Genomic DNA, 21,939 nt, shown 5'->3' with positions numbered 1-21,939 from the left:
ATCGCGAACACCCCTACCCTTTCTGACAACGGGAATGGTCAAGCCATGTCGAGGCCTCTGGTCTACCAACCTGACCACTGTGTCGACTCCTCCACACTGGGTTCAACCATCACAATGCAAGGTCGCAACTCACCCATCCACCCACTCAGTCACCCACCCACTCATCCAACCACCCACCCACTCAGTCACCCGCTTAGTCACTCAATCACTTATTCACTCACCCATTCAGTCGCCCATTCACACACCCACTCAGTCACCCACTCAACACACTGCAGGTCATAACACTGCTCCCTCGCACTTCTTCACTTTGTAAACTCGTCCACACCATTGTAATCACCATCACCACCATCGCCACCACCATCACCACCACCGTCATCTTCGTATTTTTCCCCCCTCCCGTGCCTTCGCCACGTCTTGTTGTTGCGGGGGGGGGGGGGGTCACAGTTCAAATCCAGCGGCCGCCCCGATTAATCCTGCGCAGATGTTACAGTAACCATGACAACACTGCGCACCGTCTACGTCACAGTGGACGTTAACGATTCCGTGACGTCATTCGCAAGAGCGGGAGGTTGTGTGCCCGCGTCGGGGTCCACATTTTCCAATTTCGAAAAATCACCCCAAAGAATTCCTCAATTGCGATCAAAGACAAAAAACCCCCAGACTGTTGGGGCAAGTGTTGTTAGCAAGTAGAAGCTATGAAGGCCGGCACAGCACACAAGGGGGTGAGTGGCCAAAACCAGGCCCGGCCGTCTTTATTTCCCCAGTGGCGATGTTTACACACATCGCACCGGGTACTTATTTGAGGCCGAGTCGATCGAAGGGAGGAGGCTTAGGACCGGTTCGGATAATCTTCACCGGTGTTGGCCCTGAGCGGGAATCGAACTTGGGTCGTGGCCAGGGGGCTGAGTCACGTTATGCCGTACAGGGACAGCTGCCACTTGGGGGTGCCCTAGGCGAGACTACACAGCAGCAATCATCACCCCCCCCACCCCGCTCCGCCCCTACTGGCAGACTAATGCACCCAGGTCACTGTTCTGGTCTTGCGAATTCAGCCATCTGGTAACAAATCCGCACCTCCGATGAGCACGGTGGGCTACGTACGGTGTGAAAGAAGTTCAACGTGCACACGTACAATCGTATTCACCCTCTCCTATTTTCTCACCGCCTGTCCCAGGACATCTCACTCTGCCTCTCCGTGATTATTCTCCTTCACGTTCTCTGTTGTGTACCCAGCTGCCATCCGTAAACACATTTACATCATAAATACTAAAACTACGTCACCTTAAAAACCTCTGAAGCCCTTACTCGAGTCGAAAACAAAACAAACGACACACCTCTCATCACTTACAATTTTTGTCGTGCTGTTTGTTCCTGGCCTTTTTGGCCCTTGATGTTTGGCGACTGTTGTTGCGGGCGAAGATAAATTCGACAATTGATTACACGAATTAGTTTTATTTTTTGTTTAAGTCTTCATTTCCACAGCCAAAACGGATAGCGCACAGCCACGGAAATGAGAATATAAATGTGTGTGCGTGTCTTGAAACATGCGTTTAGATTATTACGTCCTCTATAAATTTCCACGTGATGATAAGCCACTAACGTTCAGCTATCATTTGTGATTGCCGGGTCGCTTCTGTTAAAGTGCTATGCAGCTCAGTGGGGCATTACTTGGTAAAAAAAAATAATATATAGTTTAGTTTTAGTTGCTATAGCGTCCCATGGTCAAGAGGCGAATTCCATCTCCGAGACGGCGTGAGCGGGCAAATGTTGAGATTATTTTGCTTCGATAAATGTCCACGGGATAAAAGGGGCCGTCCATAAATGACGTCACGCGATTTTGGATGATTTTTAACCCCCCCCCCCCCCTTCGTCACACGGCGTCACAAGAAGTCAGACCCACCCCCCTCATATATGACGTCACAAAGCTCTGCCCCCACAAACATTTTTTAGAAAACATTTATTAAAAAGTATATTTAATTAAGTAGAACGTGTTGTCTATATTTATTTAAAGTTGCGCATTTTGATGTGACGTCACATTTCTCAAACCCCCACCCCCCTCGTCACACATCGTCACAAATGTCTGACCCCCCCCCGCCTAGGTGCGTGACGTCATTTATGGACGGCCCCAAAACCACTTTGTTGAGCTATCATTTGCGATAGCTTTGCCGCTTCTAAAACAAAAATACGTTAATTCCCTAGTGGGGCTTTATCTGGCGAGATTCAATTTAGTTTGTTTATATTTTTAAGTGGTTTGTTTACATTTCCTATACTTGCGTGTTTTTGGATTGTTGTTTTTATTGTTATAACGCTCCGACCCCGCCCCCCCCTCCTGGACATCTGTGGAAAAGAGCTTCATGACTCATCGGATTTCTCCTCCAGGATAAATAAACATTCCGATTCTGAAATCGTGCAACGCGGGCGACTCGTCCACAGCGTCACCTGTGGACGAACGGCTGAACTGCAATATTCGATTGAAATATTAAATATTCCTTAAACTACCACTGAACGCATTTATTTTTGGCTGAGGTTCGACGACAACATCCTTAGCCTTAAAAATGTTTAAGGGGGGTGGGGAGACAATCAGCGACGTTTCGGGCAAGGGCCCTCTCTTTCTTCAGCACGCAGCATGTGCCAATTCGCAACGTTCCAATCAATGGCCCTCTTCAATGGCTCTTACTCGTGGCACGCAATGCGTGCTGGAGAAGGACCACTGCCAGAAACGACGCCGACATATTTTTTACTTGAAGGAAGCGTTGCTGACGATTGTGTCGAGTAATTTTACCCTAAAGCTACGACTAATACATTGAAGTACCATCCTTATCATCATCATGCAACTGCTGATGCATTGATCGACGATGTTGGTTATGTACCATGTTGAACTTCTTTCGCACCGTACGCAGCCAGGCCTGTCAAAGGATAAAGTTGCAGCCCTGCAATTGCTTACTCACGCCACTGCCGCCGGAAGGGCCTCTAACTGGAGAGAGCCATCGGGTTGGCCCCTCTACGGTGGTATTTGGCCTCCTCTCCCACGTCTACCGCGTCAAAGCCAACGATGAAAACAATTCCACATTCCTATGGCGGGACCTGGTGTGTATTCGTTGCGGGGCCCACCGCGTGACTTCCCACACCACGGCTACCGCGTTGGGTTCACCCCCGAGAAGGACGGACGGACGCGGAGACAAAACTGAACTGCAGCCGGGATTTGATTTTAAATTCAGACTCGTTCAGGCGCGGCGCTTTACACATGCAAGGGGTCCCCCCCGCCCCGCCTGATAATTAATGTGACGTTTCGTTATTATTTCACCCCCCTCCCCCCTGCTTTACCATCGGCTTTAGCGTCACACTCCACGGGGGCGAATTACTCAGTCCACCACCACCACGACAACTGCTGATGATGACGACGACGGGCTCGTATCCTGCGTGAGTGTCGAGTACATGCACGCACGCAGCTATGTATGTATGTAGGCGTACGTGTGCGTGCTTTGTGTGCTTTCAGTCGGCTTCAGCGTCACACTCCACGCGAGGCGAATTACTCGGTCCACTCCTGCTGATGATGATGATGCTGCTGACGGGTCTCGTATCCCGCGTGAGTGTTGAGACTCGCAGCAGCGCTGGGGGGCTCCAGGCTGAGTGAGGCTGCCCCCCCCCCCCCCGTCCGTGAAACCAAATCGGCGACCTCCGCGTGCCTCCGCTTTTAGCCCCCCCCCCCCCAGCAACGTTTTAAACAACAAAATACGTTCGCTATTTTATGTATCATAATCAGGGGCTCGGCTAGATTTGTGCCAAATCTCACCTCTCTAGCCCGTCTAGAACATCATTAAAAACCTACACCACAATCCTGTCTCTAGGCCCCATGTACTACTACTATTATCGTTAGCCTGTGACCAGACCACTCGGGGCGTGTCCGATCATCTCCTCGGATCTCGGAAGCAACGCAGATTCATCATGAATAGTAATAATTGACACTACTAAAGCGTCTTTCACCCGGAGATCACAAGGAGCTGTATAAAAACGACAAAGACAAAGATCCCCCGTATAGCCTTAACAGACTGTAGGGGCAAGTGCTGTTAGCGAGCACCTATAAAGGCCGGCACGGCACACGAGGGGGCGGGTGGCCAGCACCACGCCCGACCGCCTTTGTCTCCACAGTGGCGATGTTTACACACCGCACCAGGTACTCATTTGAGGCTGAGTCGACCTAGGGGAGGCCCGGGATCGGTTAAGATAATCGTCACTGGTGTTGGCCGTGAGCGGGAATCGAACCGATGTCGCCGGGTTCATAGCGCAGCGTAGCGCTAACCGCTACACTATCGCTCCCCACACACACACTAACACACACACACTGACGCACACACACGTGCAGGCTTACACCAACAACCCAAGCAGGTGCGAGTCTGTATACCACGTGGATGGACGGCCACTCTGTCCACCGACTTGCAGGCTGCTTCGCGGTTACGTTTTTTTTGCGGGCAGCATAGCGACGGTGCAGGAAAATGAACAGTTGTACTCTACTGCACGTCTATGCTCCCCGATGTTTTGCCTTCAGAATCCCCTCGCTGACCGCCTTTGGTGAAGTATGGTCAAGCAAACCCCCCTGGACCGACACGCCTTGGGGGTAGGTCTTCATCCAGCGGTGGAAATTACAAAGGGCTGCACAAGTGTAGTGACATAGACTTGGTCACTAATCAGCATAGCTCTGGCTGCTGGCAGGGATGGGGATCTGCAGCTTTCAGCAGCCCTGACTGACAGCAGGCCACGTGATAGACCCGAGAGGGATTTAGGGGAAAGGTTACGGAAGTGACGCGTCGAGAACCCCCCAGTGGGTTCCAGAAGGGGGGCGTGGCCGGGGCGGAGCGAGGCCACGCTGACGGGATAAAAGGGGACCCCGAGCGGGAGCTCGGGGCTGTCGTTTGGAGTGGGATCCCCTCGTCGTCGTCGTCGTCGTGGCTGCTGAAGATCGTCGCCGTCCGCCGCTGTCGTCTCCACTTGATAACTGCGCTGCTAGACGGAGTTGGTCGTCTTAGTTCAGCGCCGTCAGTGTCAGACGGCTAGCGTCGTGTTGTAGGCTCGCAACCAGCGTGGAGTTGCGTATAAGCGAGAGACAGAGAGTGTGCAACAGCGTAGGGTGTTGTGTCTTGTGTAAAGTGTGCAGCGTGTACTCGGTGTTTAATTAAAGAATTGCCTCCAAGAAGTCGGTACGTCTACAAGTCAGTCACGACACATGTACAAGGTGGATACAGCGCCATACAGTATAAAAACATCAGATATCAGCACGACATACTAAATGTACGCACAACGTGCATGTAAAACACAATTACGTGTACACAGATATGCGTACCCATGTACAAGGACGTAATACTCAATGTCTGTTTATAATCAGAATATGTATACTGCAGGAATCCGATGAGTTATAAAGCTCTTTTTTTCACAGATGTCTCTACACTCGACATGTGTACATGGGGAGGGTGGAGCAGTGAGTTCGATTCCCGGCCGCGGCTAACATTAGTGTCGAGTAATATCTGAACTAGTTCTGTAACCGACTGGACATCTTTGGAAATGAGCTTCATAGCTCATCGGATTTCTCCAGTTGTGATTCTGAACCTCTCAGTCCCACAACGCCACCACCACCCCGGTACTACACCACCACCATTAACATCATCAACTCTAGCAGCATGGGGAAGTATGGTCAAACAATCCCCCCCCCCCTTCATCCAGCAGTGGATTGATAATGGCATTTCTCGATCGGCCCACGCAAACAATCCGTACGTGGTTACTTCGCCGGTAAAGCAAAGGACACTGGATACACAACACAGGCGGGCACAGTGGAATGCGTGCATGTGGAAGCCAAGTGTTTCCAGTACCTGTCAAAGCCAATTAGTAACACTGCGCAGACAATGCGCGGATTGTTGGCATGTGCACGGCCAGCAGGGATGCGTAGGGGTTGGATATACATTCATCCAGCAGTGGATTGATCGTGGTAGTAAAATGTATTATTAAAGTTTAGTTTTATCATTACACTGATTGCGACTTGGAGCAACGGCGCAGCCAACGCAGCACAGTGTCCCGCTCCTCGCTCTCAGAGGACATAGAGGGCGACTCAGAAAGAGGGCGACTCAGAGAGAGGGCGACTCAGAGAGAGGGCGACTCAGAGAGAGGGCGAGGGGGCGACTCAGAGAGAGAGAGAGAGGGCGAGGGGGCGATTCAGAGAGAGGGCGAGGGGGCGACTCAGAGAGAGAGAGAGGGCGACTCAGAGAGAGGGCGAGGGGGAGACTCAGAGAGAGAGGGCGACCCAGAGAGAGATAGAGGGCGACTCAGAAAGAGGGCGACTCAGAGAGAGAGAGAGGGCGACTCAGAAAGAGGGCGACTCAGAAAGAGGGCGACTCAGAAAGAGGGCGACTCAGAAAGAGGGCGACTCAGAGAGAGGGCGAGGGGGCGACTCAGAGAGAGAGAGGGCGACTCAGAAAGAGGGCGACTCAGAGAGAGGGCGAGGGGGCGACTCAGAGAGAGAGGGCGACTCAGAGAGAGAGAAACAGGGCGACTCAAAGAGAGCGAGAGGACGACTCAGAGAGAGGACGACTCAGAGAGAGAGCGAGAGGACGACTCAGAGAGAGAGCGAGAGGACGACTCAGAGAGAGAGAGAGCGAGAGGACGACTCAGAGAGAGAGAGCGCGACTCAGAAAGAGAGAGCGATTCAGAAAGAGAGAGAGCGACTCAGAGAGAGAGAGGGCGACTGAGAGAGAGAGGACGACTCAGAGAGAGGGCGACTCAGAGAGAGGGAACGACTCAGAAGCGCCAGGAGGAGGAGCCACAGACGAGGAGCAGTGAATGCAGCAGCAGCAGCCGCCACGTGGTGACGAGCCGGCGTACCAATACTTATCCAAGCTCTGCGATCCTCTATGTATATGTTAACATGTTTTCATCAAAAGTGAATGAGTGCTTTTATATGTGTTGGAGGAAATTGGAATGCCCGGCCAAAAAAAATCAGGCGTGTTTGATGATGATGAAAAATGCAGTGTATGTGATGATGATTAAAGATGATGATGGAATGAGGATGGTGGTGTTGATGGTAGATGACGATGATGGTAGATGATAATGAAAGATGAGGATGGTAGTAATGATGGTGGTGATGATGATGGAAGACGCAGTGTATGTGATGATGATGATGATGGTGGCCCTGAATGATGAGGAAGTCGCAGGCAAGCAATGGAACGTGACCGAGAGGATGTCAATTCAGGAGGAGGAGATGGAGCATTGATGAAGATCAGCTCAGTGTGCACCTCCAATTACCAAGGTTGGCTACGTACAGTGCGAAAGAAGTTTAACATACAGTACACACATGTACATTACACTACGAACCCGAAGTTCGGTTACCGGCCACGGCTAACATCAGTGGCGAGCAATTGCAGAACCGGTCGTGGGCCTCGTTTCGCCGAATTTGCAGTGACCAGTGCGGTGAAGTATGGTCAAACACCTCCGATGACCGACCGACATGGGAGAAGTCTTCATCCACCAGTGGATCGATTGCGAGTGATGGTGGCAATCTTCATCCAGCAGTGGATTGATCATGGCTGAGGCTGATGATGACGGTGGAGTGAAACATGGAGCACGCAGACCGTCCCCTTTTTGTCCATCAAATGCTGGGTCGCATCGGGCATTTGACCATACCTCACCACGCTGCGCAGTTGCTAGTTGGTTAGTTGAAAGCGGGGAGCATTGACGTGGCAGCATACGCATAGCACAGTACAACAATTCGTATCAGAACGTGCGTCGATCTACAATAATGTGTATCTGTCGGGACATTACATAGCATACAGATGGCACGGTTTCAGATGTAAATAAAGCGCCCCCTATATAAAAATAGAAACACCGCCGTTTATCAAGCCATTTCTGGACAAACGCCTCCACCCACCGTTGTTGTCGGCCACGCAGGATTGTTTGACCATACTTCACCATTCCGGGTCAGCGACGGCTCGCTAAAGACGATTTTGGTAGCTGTCCATGGACCGGCTAGGATATTGCTCGCCACCGGTGGCAAGCCGATGGCCGGGTATCGAACTCATGGGTGGGGGGGGGGAGAGGGCTTGCGGAATTGATAGAAGATAATTGCTAGGCGCGCCCAACCACAGCACCGCCGCTCCTCCGACGCGCGCACGTGCGACATCATTTCGTGAAATCATCAGCGACGGGGGGAGAGGGGGGGTGCTGGGAACGTGGTGGAGCGGTGACGGGGACGTGGCGATGGGTGCTCGCTTTTGAAAGGGAAATCCGCTCGGCGGGAAACGCGTTGCTTTCGCGGTGCGAGCGAGTCGTAGGCGACCGCGTGTCAACGCGGCCGCGCGCAAGTCTGTGGGCGATGGTTTGAGCCAAGTCACGGCAACGCACGTGCCGAGCACGTGCGCGCGCGCCTGCGCCTGCGCCTGCCGCCCATGTGTACGATTGCGAGGGAAGCTCTGGTTTAGCAAGTGCAAAGTACATATTTACACGTGCACTACGACTTGATAATCAGTTCGACGGTAATAAAACTAAACAAAAAAAACACACACACCTATAGTGTACACGAAGGAGCGAGCGGGCGAGCGATGGCGCAGTGGTTAGCAACAACGCGCTGAGAGAGAAGAAAATAAGTAACAAGTAAAATCCGGCAGCCTCTGTTCGATTCTCAGCCATGGCTAACATCGGTGGCGAAGTGACAGCTGAATGGGTGATGGTTGCGCTCACCACCCCACCGCTTCCACTCCTCCACCACATCCTTCGGCAACAAACCGCATTGTCAAGTGTGGTGAAGTATGGCCAAATAACCTTCCATGACTGACACGGCGTGGGGAGGAGGAAGAGGGGAGGGTATCATCCAGCGTGTGATTGATGAAGGGGGCCTGTAAATAATACTTTATGTAGTAACTTTGAATGTAATATTCTTAACAATACAAATCCTATGAGGAGATACATTCACAAGTGGCTGTGTGCGTGTCCTATTAAATGCGTGCCGTGCTGGCTTTTATAGGTGCTCGCGAACAGCACTTGCTCCAAATGTCTGTGTATGCTATACGGGGGGGGGGGGGGTCTTTGTCTTTGTACTGGAAATTATCTCCCTCCGCCATGTCAATTAACTGATCAGCTGCAGCTATATCTCCGGATTAAATTAAAACACAAGTTTGTTTTGCGTTTTCTTTTGGTTAGAGACACAATTATATAATTTTAGTGAACAAAAATAAATGATAATCATCTCGCGGGAAGGCACGGACACCATGCCAAGGCCTTCTTGCGTAGACAGCCTTTATTCATCCAGCAGTGGATTGATCATGCCTGATGATGCTAGATGGTAATGATGGAATATAATAATACTTTTGACTCAATATTCTCAAAAAGGCAATTTTATCCGATATATTTATTAATTGAAACGATACTCACCCCAAGTACTAGTATGCAGACTCAATCTTTATTTATCCTGGAGAAATCCGATGAACTATGAAGCTCTTTTTTCCACAGATACCCAGTGGGGGCGGGCCAGAAAGTTTCAACAACAAACAATTCAACACGACCGAAGTAAAGGAAATTACTTTTTTTTTAAAGTACCTAAATAGATTAAGTATATACGCTCAAATAACATAAGTTGCATACGATCGTCGTACGTATATGCGCACCACACAATGTGCATTATGGTCTTACACCAGGTAGGGTGTGTTGAAGACCATGTACTGGATTTTAACGTATTAATTATAAAAAAAAATTCGACATCGGTTAAATCTTACGGCGTATTGCATCGGATACCCGATTACCTTGAAAACGTATGTGCGTGTCTATGTAGATATATGTTATTATTGTTTATATTAGAAATATACACAGACACGATACGCACGAGTGTTTATGTACCTGATACGTTAAGTGTGTACGTATTCGATATGTAGAATTACGTGCGCAAGACACGATCCATAATAGTAGAGGAACCTGAAACGAAAACCGGTAATGTAGTTGAACCGGTTTCAGGAATTTATTTTCCCGTTTCAAAATTCGAGAAACCGGCGGTTACTTTTTTTAAAGTGGAATTTTTGCATTTTTAAAAAAGTAGTATAATTATTGCCATTCTGGCGAACAATTCAAACCGCGTGGCCCACTTTGGCCTCGTTTTTTCCATTTAACACTCGAACCGAGGGTTCACCAAACTCCCCGCCTTTAAATACACGTAAACTCGTTCCACGCCGCACGCGCCCGATGATTGTTCAACAATTCACGCGGTCTGCGTCGCGTGGGACGCGTGTACGCACGCGGGACGCGTGTACGCACGCACACGGAGCTCAATCTTGCATTTTAATTATATTAACGCAGCCGGCGTGATTTGGGTGTAAAGGGACAAGCGGCGTGATTTCGTGATAGCCGAGCGGAGCCGGGGGGGGGGTAATCGCATTGCGCACGGGGTCGGCAACGCGCGACTCTTTAACGCGGACCGCCTCGAAGCTCCCGACAGCTCGAGTTGCAAAGTAACGAGAAAAATAAACATCACACAACGCCCTCCCTAATTATTTTCGATAATTGGCGAACGTCTAAAAACAAAAACAAAATCTCAACAACGATTCGTGACGCGGTATTGCGAATCAATGTGCGCGCGTGCCCTTCTAAAAGTAGCAATTACACAACAACAAAAACGCACGTACACGAGTTGACGTTATTAAGTACCGTCTTGTGTTGACGTACGTTGCGGCTCTATACACTGTGGTTTATGTTGTTGTACCGAATTCGAAGCAAATGTTTCTCCTTGTTATTTTGGGAGCTGCACAGATTTCGACACGTGCGGTCAAACCGGTAACCGGTATTTTAACCGGTTTTTGTTTTGTTCAATACGGCCATCGGTACCGTGCGTACCGCGCACCTCGAATGCATGCGCACGGTGCGCGTATTTACCCGTGAAATTGATTATGTACACACTAACGAATGCCACTGTTACAACACGAGAGTGTGCGTGTACACAGTAACAGCGTGTACAATCTACACAGACCATGCGTGTGTACGTCTTTGATACGTACACACAAATTAAATGCACCTTTACAGGTGTGTGCGTATATACACACACATGTGAATGTACATATATATGTATGTACTTGTTAGATATGCACGTAACGATTACATACGGAATATAATACGCAATGGGCACATGGCATGTATGTACACTACGTGTATAGTGTACATTCAGGCTGTACATAATATATACACTCGTTTAATACATATATTTCATATGTACATACCAATTTCATTAACAATTTACACGCGGTGTGTACATATATATGTACATATACACTCGTATGTCTGCCGTGTACACACAATAACATATATTTCATATGTACATACCAATTTCATTAACAATTTACACGCGGTGTGTACATATATATGTACATATACACTCGTATGTCTGCCGTGTACACACAATAATTACGCACCTCATATATACAATATACACAATGTATAAATAAATGGCACGGACGTTATACAACTTTGTGTGTGTGAACGTAATATGCAATTGTAAACGGAAAAGTGTAAACAATATACAGGTCTATGTATTTTACATGAATAATAATTGTAAAACATGCGCAGTTCATACAATGCACACTAAAGCACACACACGTGTCGCTACACACACATAATATATACACACGCACGTGTCGCTACACACACATAATATACACACAATATACACAAATAATATATATACACACACATGTCGCTACACACACATAATATACACACAATATATACACACACATAACTCCACAACACGTATTTATTATACACGTAACAGACTGTTGGGGCAAGTGCTGTTAGCGAGCACCTACGAAGGTCGGCACGGCACACGAGGGGGTGGGTGGTCAGCACCACGCCCGACCGCCTTTGTCTCCCCAGTGGCGATGATTTTACACACCGCACCAGGTACTCATTTGAGGCCGAGTCGACATAGGGGGAGGCCCAGGACCGGTTTAGATAATCGTCACCTGGTGTTTGTCGTGAGCGAGAATCGAACTCGGGTCGCCGGGTTCGTAGCGCAGCGCGCTAACCGCTGCACCACCGCTCCCCACAAATACGCAAACACAAACACAGCCCATCCTCACGCATATACACACACAATACAGTACACCACACACACCCATAAACAAACGCAACGTTTACGAACACAGACGAGCTCACACACACAGATAAACACAAACTCCCTGACGCAAATACACACATCCACACGCAATGACAAGAGACCCCCAAATAGCCCTAACACACTGTTGGGGCACACGAGGGGGTCGGTGTCCAGCACCGCGCCCGACCGCCTTTGTCTCCCTAGTGGCGATGTTTGCACACCGCACAAGGTAGTAATTTGAGGTCCAGTCGACCTAGGGGAGGCCCAGGACCAATTCAGATAATCGTCACTGGTGTTGGTGGCCGTGAGCGAGAATTGAACTTGGATCGCCGGGTTCGTAACGCAGCGCGCTAACCGCTGCACCACCGCTCCCCCCACAGACACCACACGCGCTCAAAGACAAACGATAAAGATCCCCCCGTGTAGCCTTAACAGACTGTAGGGGCAAGTGCTGTTAGCGAGCAGCACCTATGAAGGCCGGCACGGCACACGAAGGGGTGGGTGGCCAACACCACGCCCGGCCGCCTTTGTCTCCCAAGTGGCGATGTTTACACACCGCACCAGGTACTCATTTGAGGCTGAGTCGACCTAGGGGAGGCCCAGGACCGGTTCAGATAATCGTCACTGATGTTGGTCGTGAGCGGGAATCGAACCCGGGTCGTCAGGTTTGTAGCGCAGCGCGCTAACCGCTACACCACCGCTCCCCACAAATACGCAAACACATAAACACACACACACACAGACTCACCCGTGTGTACACACACACACACAGACTCACCCGTGTGTACACACACACACACAGACTCACCCGTGTGTACACACACACACATACAGACTCACCCGTGTGTACACACACATACAGACTCACCCGTGTGTACACACACATACAGACTCACCCGTGTGTACACACACATACAGACTCACCCGTGTGTACACACACATACAGACTCACCCGTGTGTACACACACACACACACAGACTCACCCGTGTGTACACACACACATACAGACTCACCCGTGTGTACACACACACATACAGACTCACCCGTGTGTACACACACACACACACAGACTCACCCGTGTGTACACACACACACACACAGACTCACCCGTGTGTACACACACACACACACACAGACTCACCCGTGTGTACACACACACACACACAGACTCACCCGTGTGTACACACACACACATACAGACTCACCCGTGTGTACACACACACACATACAGACTCACCCGTGTGTACACACACACATACAGACTCCCCCGTGTGTACACACACACACATACAGACTCCCCCGTGTGTACACACACACACATACAGACTCCCCCGTGTGTACACACACACACATACAGACTCACCCGTGTGTACACACACACACATACAGACTGACCCGTGTGTACACACACACACATACAGACTGACCCGTGTGTACACACACACACATACAGACTCACCCGTGTGTACACACACACACATACAGACTGACCCGTGTGTACACACAGACACATACAGACTGACCCGTGTGTACACACAGACACATACAGACTGACCCGTGTGTACACACAGACACATACAGACTGACCCGTGTGTACACACACACACATACAGACTGACCCGTGTGTACACACACACACATACAGACTCACCCGTGTGTACACACACACACATACAGACTCACCCGTGTGTACACACACACACAGACTGACCCGTGTGTACACACAGACACATACAGACTGACCCGTGTGTACACACAGACACATACAGACTGACCCGTGTGTACACACACACACATACAGACTGACCCGTGTGTACACACACACACATACAGACTGACCCGTGTGTACACACACACACACATACAGACTGACCAGTGTGTACACACACACACATACAGACTGACCCGTGTGTACACACACACACATACAGACTGACCCGTGTGTACACACACACACACAGACTGACCCGTGTGTACACACACACACATACAGACTGACCCGTGTGTACACACACACACAGACTGACCCGTGTGTACACACACACACAGACTGACCCGTGTGTACACACACACACACATACAGACCCGTGTGTACACACACACATACAGACTCACCCGTGTGTACACACACACACACATACAGACTCACCCGTGTGTGCACACACACACTCACCCGTGTGTACACACACACACAAGACTCACCCGTGTGTACACACACACACAAGACTCACCCGTGTGTACACACACACACACAAGACTCACCCGTGTGTACACACACACACACAAGACTCACCCGTGTGTACACACACACACAAGACTCACCCGTGTGTACACACACACAAGACTCACCCGTGTGTACACACACACACACAGACTCACCCGTGTGTACACACACACACAAGACTCACCCGTGTGTACACACACACACAAGACTCATCCGTGTGTACACACACACAAGACTCACCCGTGTGTACACACACACACACAGACTCACCCGTGTGTACACACACAGAGACTCACCCGTGTACACACACACAGAGACTCACCCGTGTACACAACAAAGACAAATATCCCCCGTATAGCCTTAACAGACTGTAGGGGCAAGTGCTGTTAGCGAGCACCTATGAAGGCCGGGACGGTACACGAGGGGGTGGGGTGGCCAGCACCACGCCCGACCGCCTTTGTCTCCCTAGTGGCAATGTTTACACACCGCACCAGGTACTCATTTGAGGCTGAGTCGACCTAGGGGAGGCCCGGGACCGGTTCAGATAATCGTCACTTGGTGTTGGTCGTGAGCGGGAATCGAACCCGGGTCGCCAGGTTCATAGCGCAGCGCGCTAACCGCTACACACACACAGACACTCACCCGTGTACACACACAGACACTCACCCGTGTACACACACAGACACTCACCCGTGTACACACACAGACACTCACCCGTGTACACACACAGACACTCACCCGTGCACACACACAGACACTCACCCGTGTACACACACAGACACTCACCCGTGTACACACACAGACACTCACCCGTGTACACACACAGACACTCACCCGTGTACACACACAGACACTCACCCGTGTACACACACAGACACTCACCCGTGTACACACACGCAGACACTCACACCCGTACACACACGCAGACACACTCACCCGTGTACACACGCACACACACTCACCCGTGTACACACGCACACACACAGACACTCACCCGTGTACACACGCACACACACAGACACTCACCCGTGTACACACGCACACACACAGACACTCACCCGTGTACACACGGACACACACAGACACTCACCCGTGTACACACGCACACACACAGACACTCACCCGTGTACACACGCACACACACAGACACTCACCCGTGTACACACGCACACACACAGACACTCACCCGTGTACACACGCACACACACAGACACTCACCCGTGTACACACGCACACACACAGACACTCACCCGTGTACACACGCACACACACAGACACTCACCCGTGTACACACGCACACACACAGACACTCACCCGTGTACACACGCACACACACAGACACTCACCCGTGTACACACGCACACACACAGACACTCACCCGTGTACACACGCACACACTCACCCGTGTACACACGCACACACAAAGACACTCACCCGTGTACACACGCACACACACAGACACTCACCCGTGTACACACGCACACACACAGACACTCACCCGTGTACACACGCACACACACAGACACTCACCCGTGTACACACGCACACACACAGACACTCACCCGTGTACACACGCACACACTCACCCGTGTACACACGCACACACACAGACACTCACCCGTGTACACACGCACACACACAGACACTCACCCGTGTACACACGCACACACAGACACTCACACACACGCAGACGCCGCTCACACACGTGCAGACGCCGCTCACCCACACGCTCACAGCCGCTCGCATTCACTCCGACCTCACCTGCAAGGGGCGACTTCCACAGGTGCGACAGCTGACTCTGCTCCTTGGCGCAGTACATTTGCCCGTTCCATCCATTGGGCAGCGCCCATGGCTGATGGTGGTATCCGTCCATTCCGTGGTGAAGGATGGGGTCGTGGCGACCTTCGCTCGGCGGTGCGAGCGACGCGTGCGGCACCACGGGCATGTCTAAGTAGCCCGGCATGTGCTGATGATGGTGGTGGTGGTGATAAGCGCTGCCGTAGCTGGGGTAGAAGGCGAAGTCTTTGGCTGCCCGGCCGCTCGTGTAATCATCACCCACACCGCCGGCACCTCCACCAATACCACCGCTACCACCGATACCGCCTCCACCACCACCGAGACCACCACCACCGCCACCTCCGGCAGCAACGGATGAGCCGACACCGTTGCTCGGTTGTAGTCCGACGGAGACGTCCTGCACGTATTTGTCGACGAGCGAGTGCGGCCCGTAGCCCGAGGCGAGGCTCGCGGCCGTCTGCGCCGCGGATCCGCAGGCCGCCTTAACGTGGGCGCCGCCCATGCCGTGACCCACGCGGCAGCCGTAGTAGCCGCTCGCGCCGAAGGGGTAGCCGTAGCCTAGGGTGGCGGCCGTCGGGGAACCTTGCGGGGCCTGGCAAGGTGGGCACGAGGAGGAGGAGGAGGTCTTCACGCCGTCTGTCAAGCGATGGGGGGGGGGGTGGACACACGTGGCGGTAGTGGGTGATTTGATTGATTACGATACTATAGTGTTCACACACGCGCGCGCGGATGGATGTATGGTGTATTGTCCAGAGGTTTTTGCTGCGTTAGATCGCGCAAATGTGTGTGTCGTTAAAACCGCCACCACCCAACGCAGGCAACTAGTAAGGGTTTGTTACGTAAACAGAACGTGACAATTCTTCACTAGTTCAGCACACCGTTGTGTTGGAGAACCAAGCCACAACATTTACACTCCGAGTACGACGTTTTTATATTTACGCGATCTGACCAAAGCAACCTCTCTTGTGGACGATGTTGGTCGCGAAAGTGTGCTACGTGTTAAATGGTGTGTGGATTGTGTGCCACGTGTACACGCGCGCGTGTGTATACACGTGCTCACGTGTGTGTATACACGTGCTCGCGTGTGTGTATACACGTGCTCACGGCCAACACCAGTGACGATTATCTAACCGGTCGTGGTCCTCCCCGAGGTCGCCTCAAATGAGTACCTGGTGCCGTGTGTAAACATCGCCACTAGGGAGACAAAGGCGGCCGGGCGTGGTGTTGGCCACTCACCCCCTCGTGTGCACTTGCCGGCCTTCATAGGTGCTCGCTAACAGCACTTGCCCCTCTACAGGTTTGTTAAGGCTACACGGGGGATCTTTGTCTTTGTGTGTTACCGAATGCGCTCACACGAACACATTGTGGGGAGCTCTGAAGTAGCGCTGCTAAGAACTCGCCGATGACCCGAGTTGGATTCCCGCTGAAGGCCAGTGAGGAGGTGGCAGATTGTTGATGACGATGCAGTGATCGTGATGCTGACGATGGCTGTGTTCTGTGATCTTTTGAGGCGCACGCATTCCTTTTGCAACACCGATGCGTGTACTAGTCCAGCCACGTAGAAGGCATGCGATGATGATGATGGGGGGATGATGATGATGATGGTCACGCGACGGTGTTGGCGACGATGATGATAATTATGGTGCAATGACAAAGACATCGATAGGATGATGATGATGGTGTTGGTGTTGTACACGATGCTGTGACTATGCCACAGCACGCAATGATAATGACAATATTTATGATGATGATTATTATTATGGTAATATATTGATTGATTTGGAGACTGTCACACAACCGCGGCGAGTATCCGCGGTGTTCCTTCATGGCTCGCGGTCAAATTTCATCGAGATGATGACGCGTGCCGTTTGCGATGACGACGATGCTGTCCGAAGATACGACGATGACGACGATGATGACGACGATGTCTAGATGCAACCATCAGCGACATATTCATGATTGTATAAATCACGATGATCACGGGACAAACGCAAATTAACCACGACGTCGACGTATGATCACAATCGATGCAATCATTACCACCCCCATCGTGCGTACAGTACTGTACATGCAACCAATCTCTCTCGCGCGCACACACAGACACACACACACGCGTGTGTGTGTCTGTGTGTTTGTGTGTGTGTGAATAATATGAAGATCATCAGTGTAGCCGGCACGGCAATCGAGAACCGATTAAGGAGGAGGGCGTCTATCATGGAGCGGACAAAGGGAGGGATTGGCCTGGCCAGAACCACGCACGACCGGCCGCCTTCGTCTCTCCCGGTGCGGATATTTTACAAATCGCACCAGGTCACTCACTCAATCTATCTCAGGAACTGGTTTAGATGGTCCGATATATTGGCAAGAGAATAAACGAGACTCGAACTCGGGTGTTTGCCGAATTCATAGCGCAGTGCGCTAACCACTGCGCCACTACTCCCCACCTATGTATAAAACACAAAGACAAAGATCCCCCGTATTGCCTGTGACAGACTGTTGGGGCAAGATATGTTAGGGAGTAGCACCGATGAAGGCGCTCCTGGCTAACACCACTCCCGGCCGCCCTTTTTTTCCCCGATACACACCGCACCGGGTCACACATTTAAGGCCGAGTCGACCTAGAGGGGGGTGGAAGGTCAAAATATGCCATTGGCCGTGAGCGGCAATCGAACTTGGCCCTTGCTGGATTCGTTTAAATCCAATGAACTGTGACGCTCTTTTTCACATGTCCAGCAGGACAAAGATCCCCCGTATAGCCTTAACAGACTGTAGGGGCAAGTGCTGTTAGCGAGCACCTATGAAGGCCGGAACGGCACACGAGGGGGTGGGTGGCCAGCACCGCGCCCGACTGCCTTTGTCTCTCCAGTGGCGATGTTTACACACCGCGCCAGGTACTCATTTGAGGCCGAATCGACTTAGGCGAGGCCCAGGACCGGTTCAGATAATCGTCACTGATGTTGGTGGCCGTGAGGGGGAATCGAACTCGGGTAACCGGGCTCGTAGCGCGGCGTAGCGCTAACCACTGCGCCACCGTTCCTCATACACCACACACGCACAAAGATCCCCCCGTGTAGCCTGTAAGGCTGTTGTTGTACTGGCCACCCACATCCCCCGTGTGCCGTGTCGGCATTCATAGGTGCTCGTTAACATAACTCTTGCCGCAACACACACCACCACAACTAGTACACACACACCCCAAGACAAAGATCCCCCGTATAGCCTGTAACAAGACTTTTGGGGCAAGTACTGTTAGCGAGCACCCATAAAAGCCGCAGCGGCACACGAGGGGGTGGGTGGCCAGCACTACACCCGGCCGCCTTTGTCTCTCCAGTGGCGATGTTTAAACACCGCACACCAGGTACTCATTTGAGGCTGAGTCGACCTGGGGGAGGCCCAGGACGGGTTCGGATAATGGCCACTGGTGTTGGCCGTGAGAGGGATTCGAACTCGGGTCTATAGGTTCGTAGCGCAGAGCGTTGGCCGGTACACCACCGCTCCCCACACACCACCACACATACACACCACACACATACACACCACATATACACACCACACACATACACACCACACATACACACCACACACGCGCGCACCACACACCACACATACACACCACACATACACACCACACACGCGCGCACCACACACCACACATACACACCACACATACACACCACACATACACACCACACATACACACCACACATACACACCGCACAGACACACCGCACAGACACACCGTACAAAACAAAGATCCCCCGTATAGCCTTAACAGACTGTAGGGGCAAGTGCTGTTAGCGAGCACCTATGAAGGCCGGAACGGTACACGAGGGAGTGGGTGGCCAGCACCACGCCCGACCGCCTTTGTCTCCCTAGTGGCAATGTTTACACACCGCACCAGGTACTCATTTGAGGCTGGGTAGACCTAGGGGAGGCCCGGGACCGGTTCAGATAATCGTCACCGGTGTTGGCCGTGAGCAGGAATCGAACCCGTGTCGCCGGGTTCATAGCGCAGAGCGCTAACCGCTACACTATCGCTCCCTAGGACACGACACACACCACCCTACACACACCACCCCACACACACCACGACACACCCCACACACACCACACACACACCACACCACGACACACACCACCACCCCACACACACACCACACCCCACACACACCACACACACCACGACACACCCCACACACACACACCGCACCACACCACACACTAACCCGTCTGTCCAGCGTTCGCGGGCGCCATGCTGTCTTGCTGCAGCGGCGTCCCCTTGCCGATGCCGTCCAAAGCGCCGTTGTCGTAAAGGAACATGATGCGGTCTCCCAGACCCGGGTGCAACACCAACGCCGAAGTCATAGCCCACTCGAGTCCGGAGTCATAGCCCACTCGAGTCCGGAGTCATAGCCCACTCGAGTCCGGAGTCATAGCCCACTCGAGTCCGGAGTCATAGCCCACTCGAGTCCGGAGTCATAGCCCACTCGAGTCCGGAGTCATAGCCCACTCGAGTCCGGAGTCATAGCCCACTCGAGTCCGGAGTCATAGCCCACTCGAGTCCGGAGTCATAGCCCACTCGAGTCCGGAGTCATAGCCCACTCGAGTCCGGAGTCATAGCCCACTCGAGTCCCGAGTCATAGCCCACTCGAGTCCCGAGTCATAGCCCACTCGAGTCCGGAGTCATAGCCCACTCGAGTCCCGAGTCATAGCCCACTCGAGTCCCGAGTCATAGCCCACTCGAGTCCGGCATTCGAGCGAGACCCAGCCACGGGTTTCTCCTTTTTAACGCGACGTGGGGGGGGTGGTGGGTGGGGGGGGTCTTGAGGTTTTTGGGGAGGAGGTGGCTCTTACGGAGCGTGTCTGGAGGCAGGATGGAGTGGTTTAGTGGTGGGGGCGCTGTGGGTTGAGTGTGCGGTGGTGTGGGGGGTGGGGTAGTGGGTGGAGGCTGGGTGGAGTCGGTGGGTGGTGGGGGGGTGATGGTGGGGGGGTGTACAAGCAACTGCAGCCACTGGCTGGTCTTCTTTGTCAGCCCCATCACCACCACCGCCGCCACGTGACATGCAAATTGGATATTGACGCGCAGACGTGAAAATCTTCACTTGAATCTACCTTTCTTCGGGGGGAGGGTAGGGGAGGGGAGTAAGGTGGAGGGCGATGGGGGGGGGGTTAGCGGGCCGTGGAAGGAATGCTAAATTGCCAAAGAGGAGTTTGGGACGAGAAGTGATGGGTGGGTTTAAGCAATGAGACGCGGTTTTTCGTGTATTTTTTTTGGCAATCGTTGTTTCCTGCCGCCTGTGTTTGTGCGTGTTCCGTGTTCTGTGTGTGTAAGTGCGCGTGTAGGTAGACTCAGCCTCGAATGGTGCGGTGGCCAGGCGTGGTGTTGGCCACCCACCCCCTCGTGTGCCGTTCCGGCCTTCATAGGTGCTCGCTAACAGCACTCGCCCCAATTGTTTGTTCAGGGTATATGGGAGGGGGGGGGGGGATATTTGTCTTTTGTTTGTGTGTTGTACAGGTGTGTGGGTGTGTGTTGTACAGGTGTGTTGTACAGGTGTGTGGCTGCGTTGTGTACAGGTATGTGGGTGCGTGTTGTACAGGTGTGTTGTACAGGTGTGTGGCTGCGTTGTGTACAGGTGTGTGGGTGCGTGTTGTATAGGTGTGTGAGTGCGTGTTGTACAGGTGTGTGGGTGCGTGTTGTACAGGTGTGTGGGTGCGTGTTGTACAGGTGTATGGGTGCGTGTTGTACAGGTGTGTGGCTGCGTGTTGTACAGGTGTGTGGCTGCGTGTTGTACAGGTGTGTGGGTG

General features: G+C 52.1%; 1 protein-coding gene across 1 annotated transcript in view; it reads right to left on the bottom strand.

The window, feature by feature from the left end:
- LOC116948660 (homeobox protein Hox-A13-like) overlaps positions 1-20,878 on the bottom strand; it is a 33,248-nt gene extending 12,370 nt beyond the window's left edge. The window contains exons 1-2 of the mRNA XM_032965562.2: positions 20,361-20,878; positions 16,099-16,770 (exon numbers count right to left, since the gene is read on the bottom strand). Coding sequence (XP_032821453.2) covers positions 16,099-16,770; positions 20,361-20,499 — 811 coding nt within the window. The 5' untranslated portion in view covers positions 20,500-20,878. The remainder of the gene's footprint in view (positions 1-16,098; positions 16,771-20,360) is intronic.
- Positions 20,879-21,939: the final 1,061 nt, after the last annotated feature.

The sequence above is a fragment of the Petromyzon marinus genome, chromosome 34 (assembly GCF_048934315.1).
Source record: "Petromyzon marinus isolate PM22_M1 ecotype Great Lakes invasive population chromosome 34, UKy_Petmar_22M1.pri1.0, whole genome shotgun sequence".
Classification (NCBI taxonomy): Eukaryota; Metazoa; Chordata; class Hyperoartia; order Petromyzontiformes; family Petromyzontidae; genus Petromyzon; species Petromyzon marinus.
The sequence above is the reverse complement of the archived record's forward strand: the minus strand, read 5'-3'. Positions and strand labels throughout refer to the sequence as shown.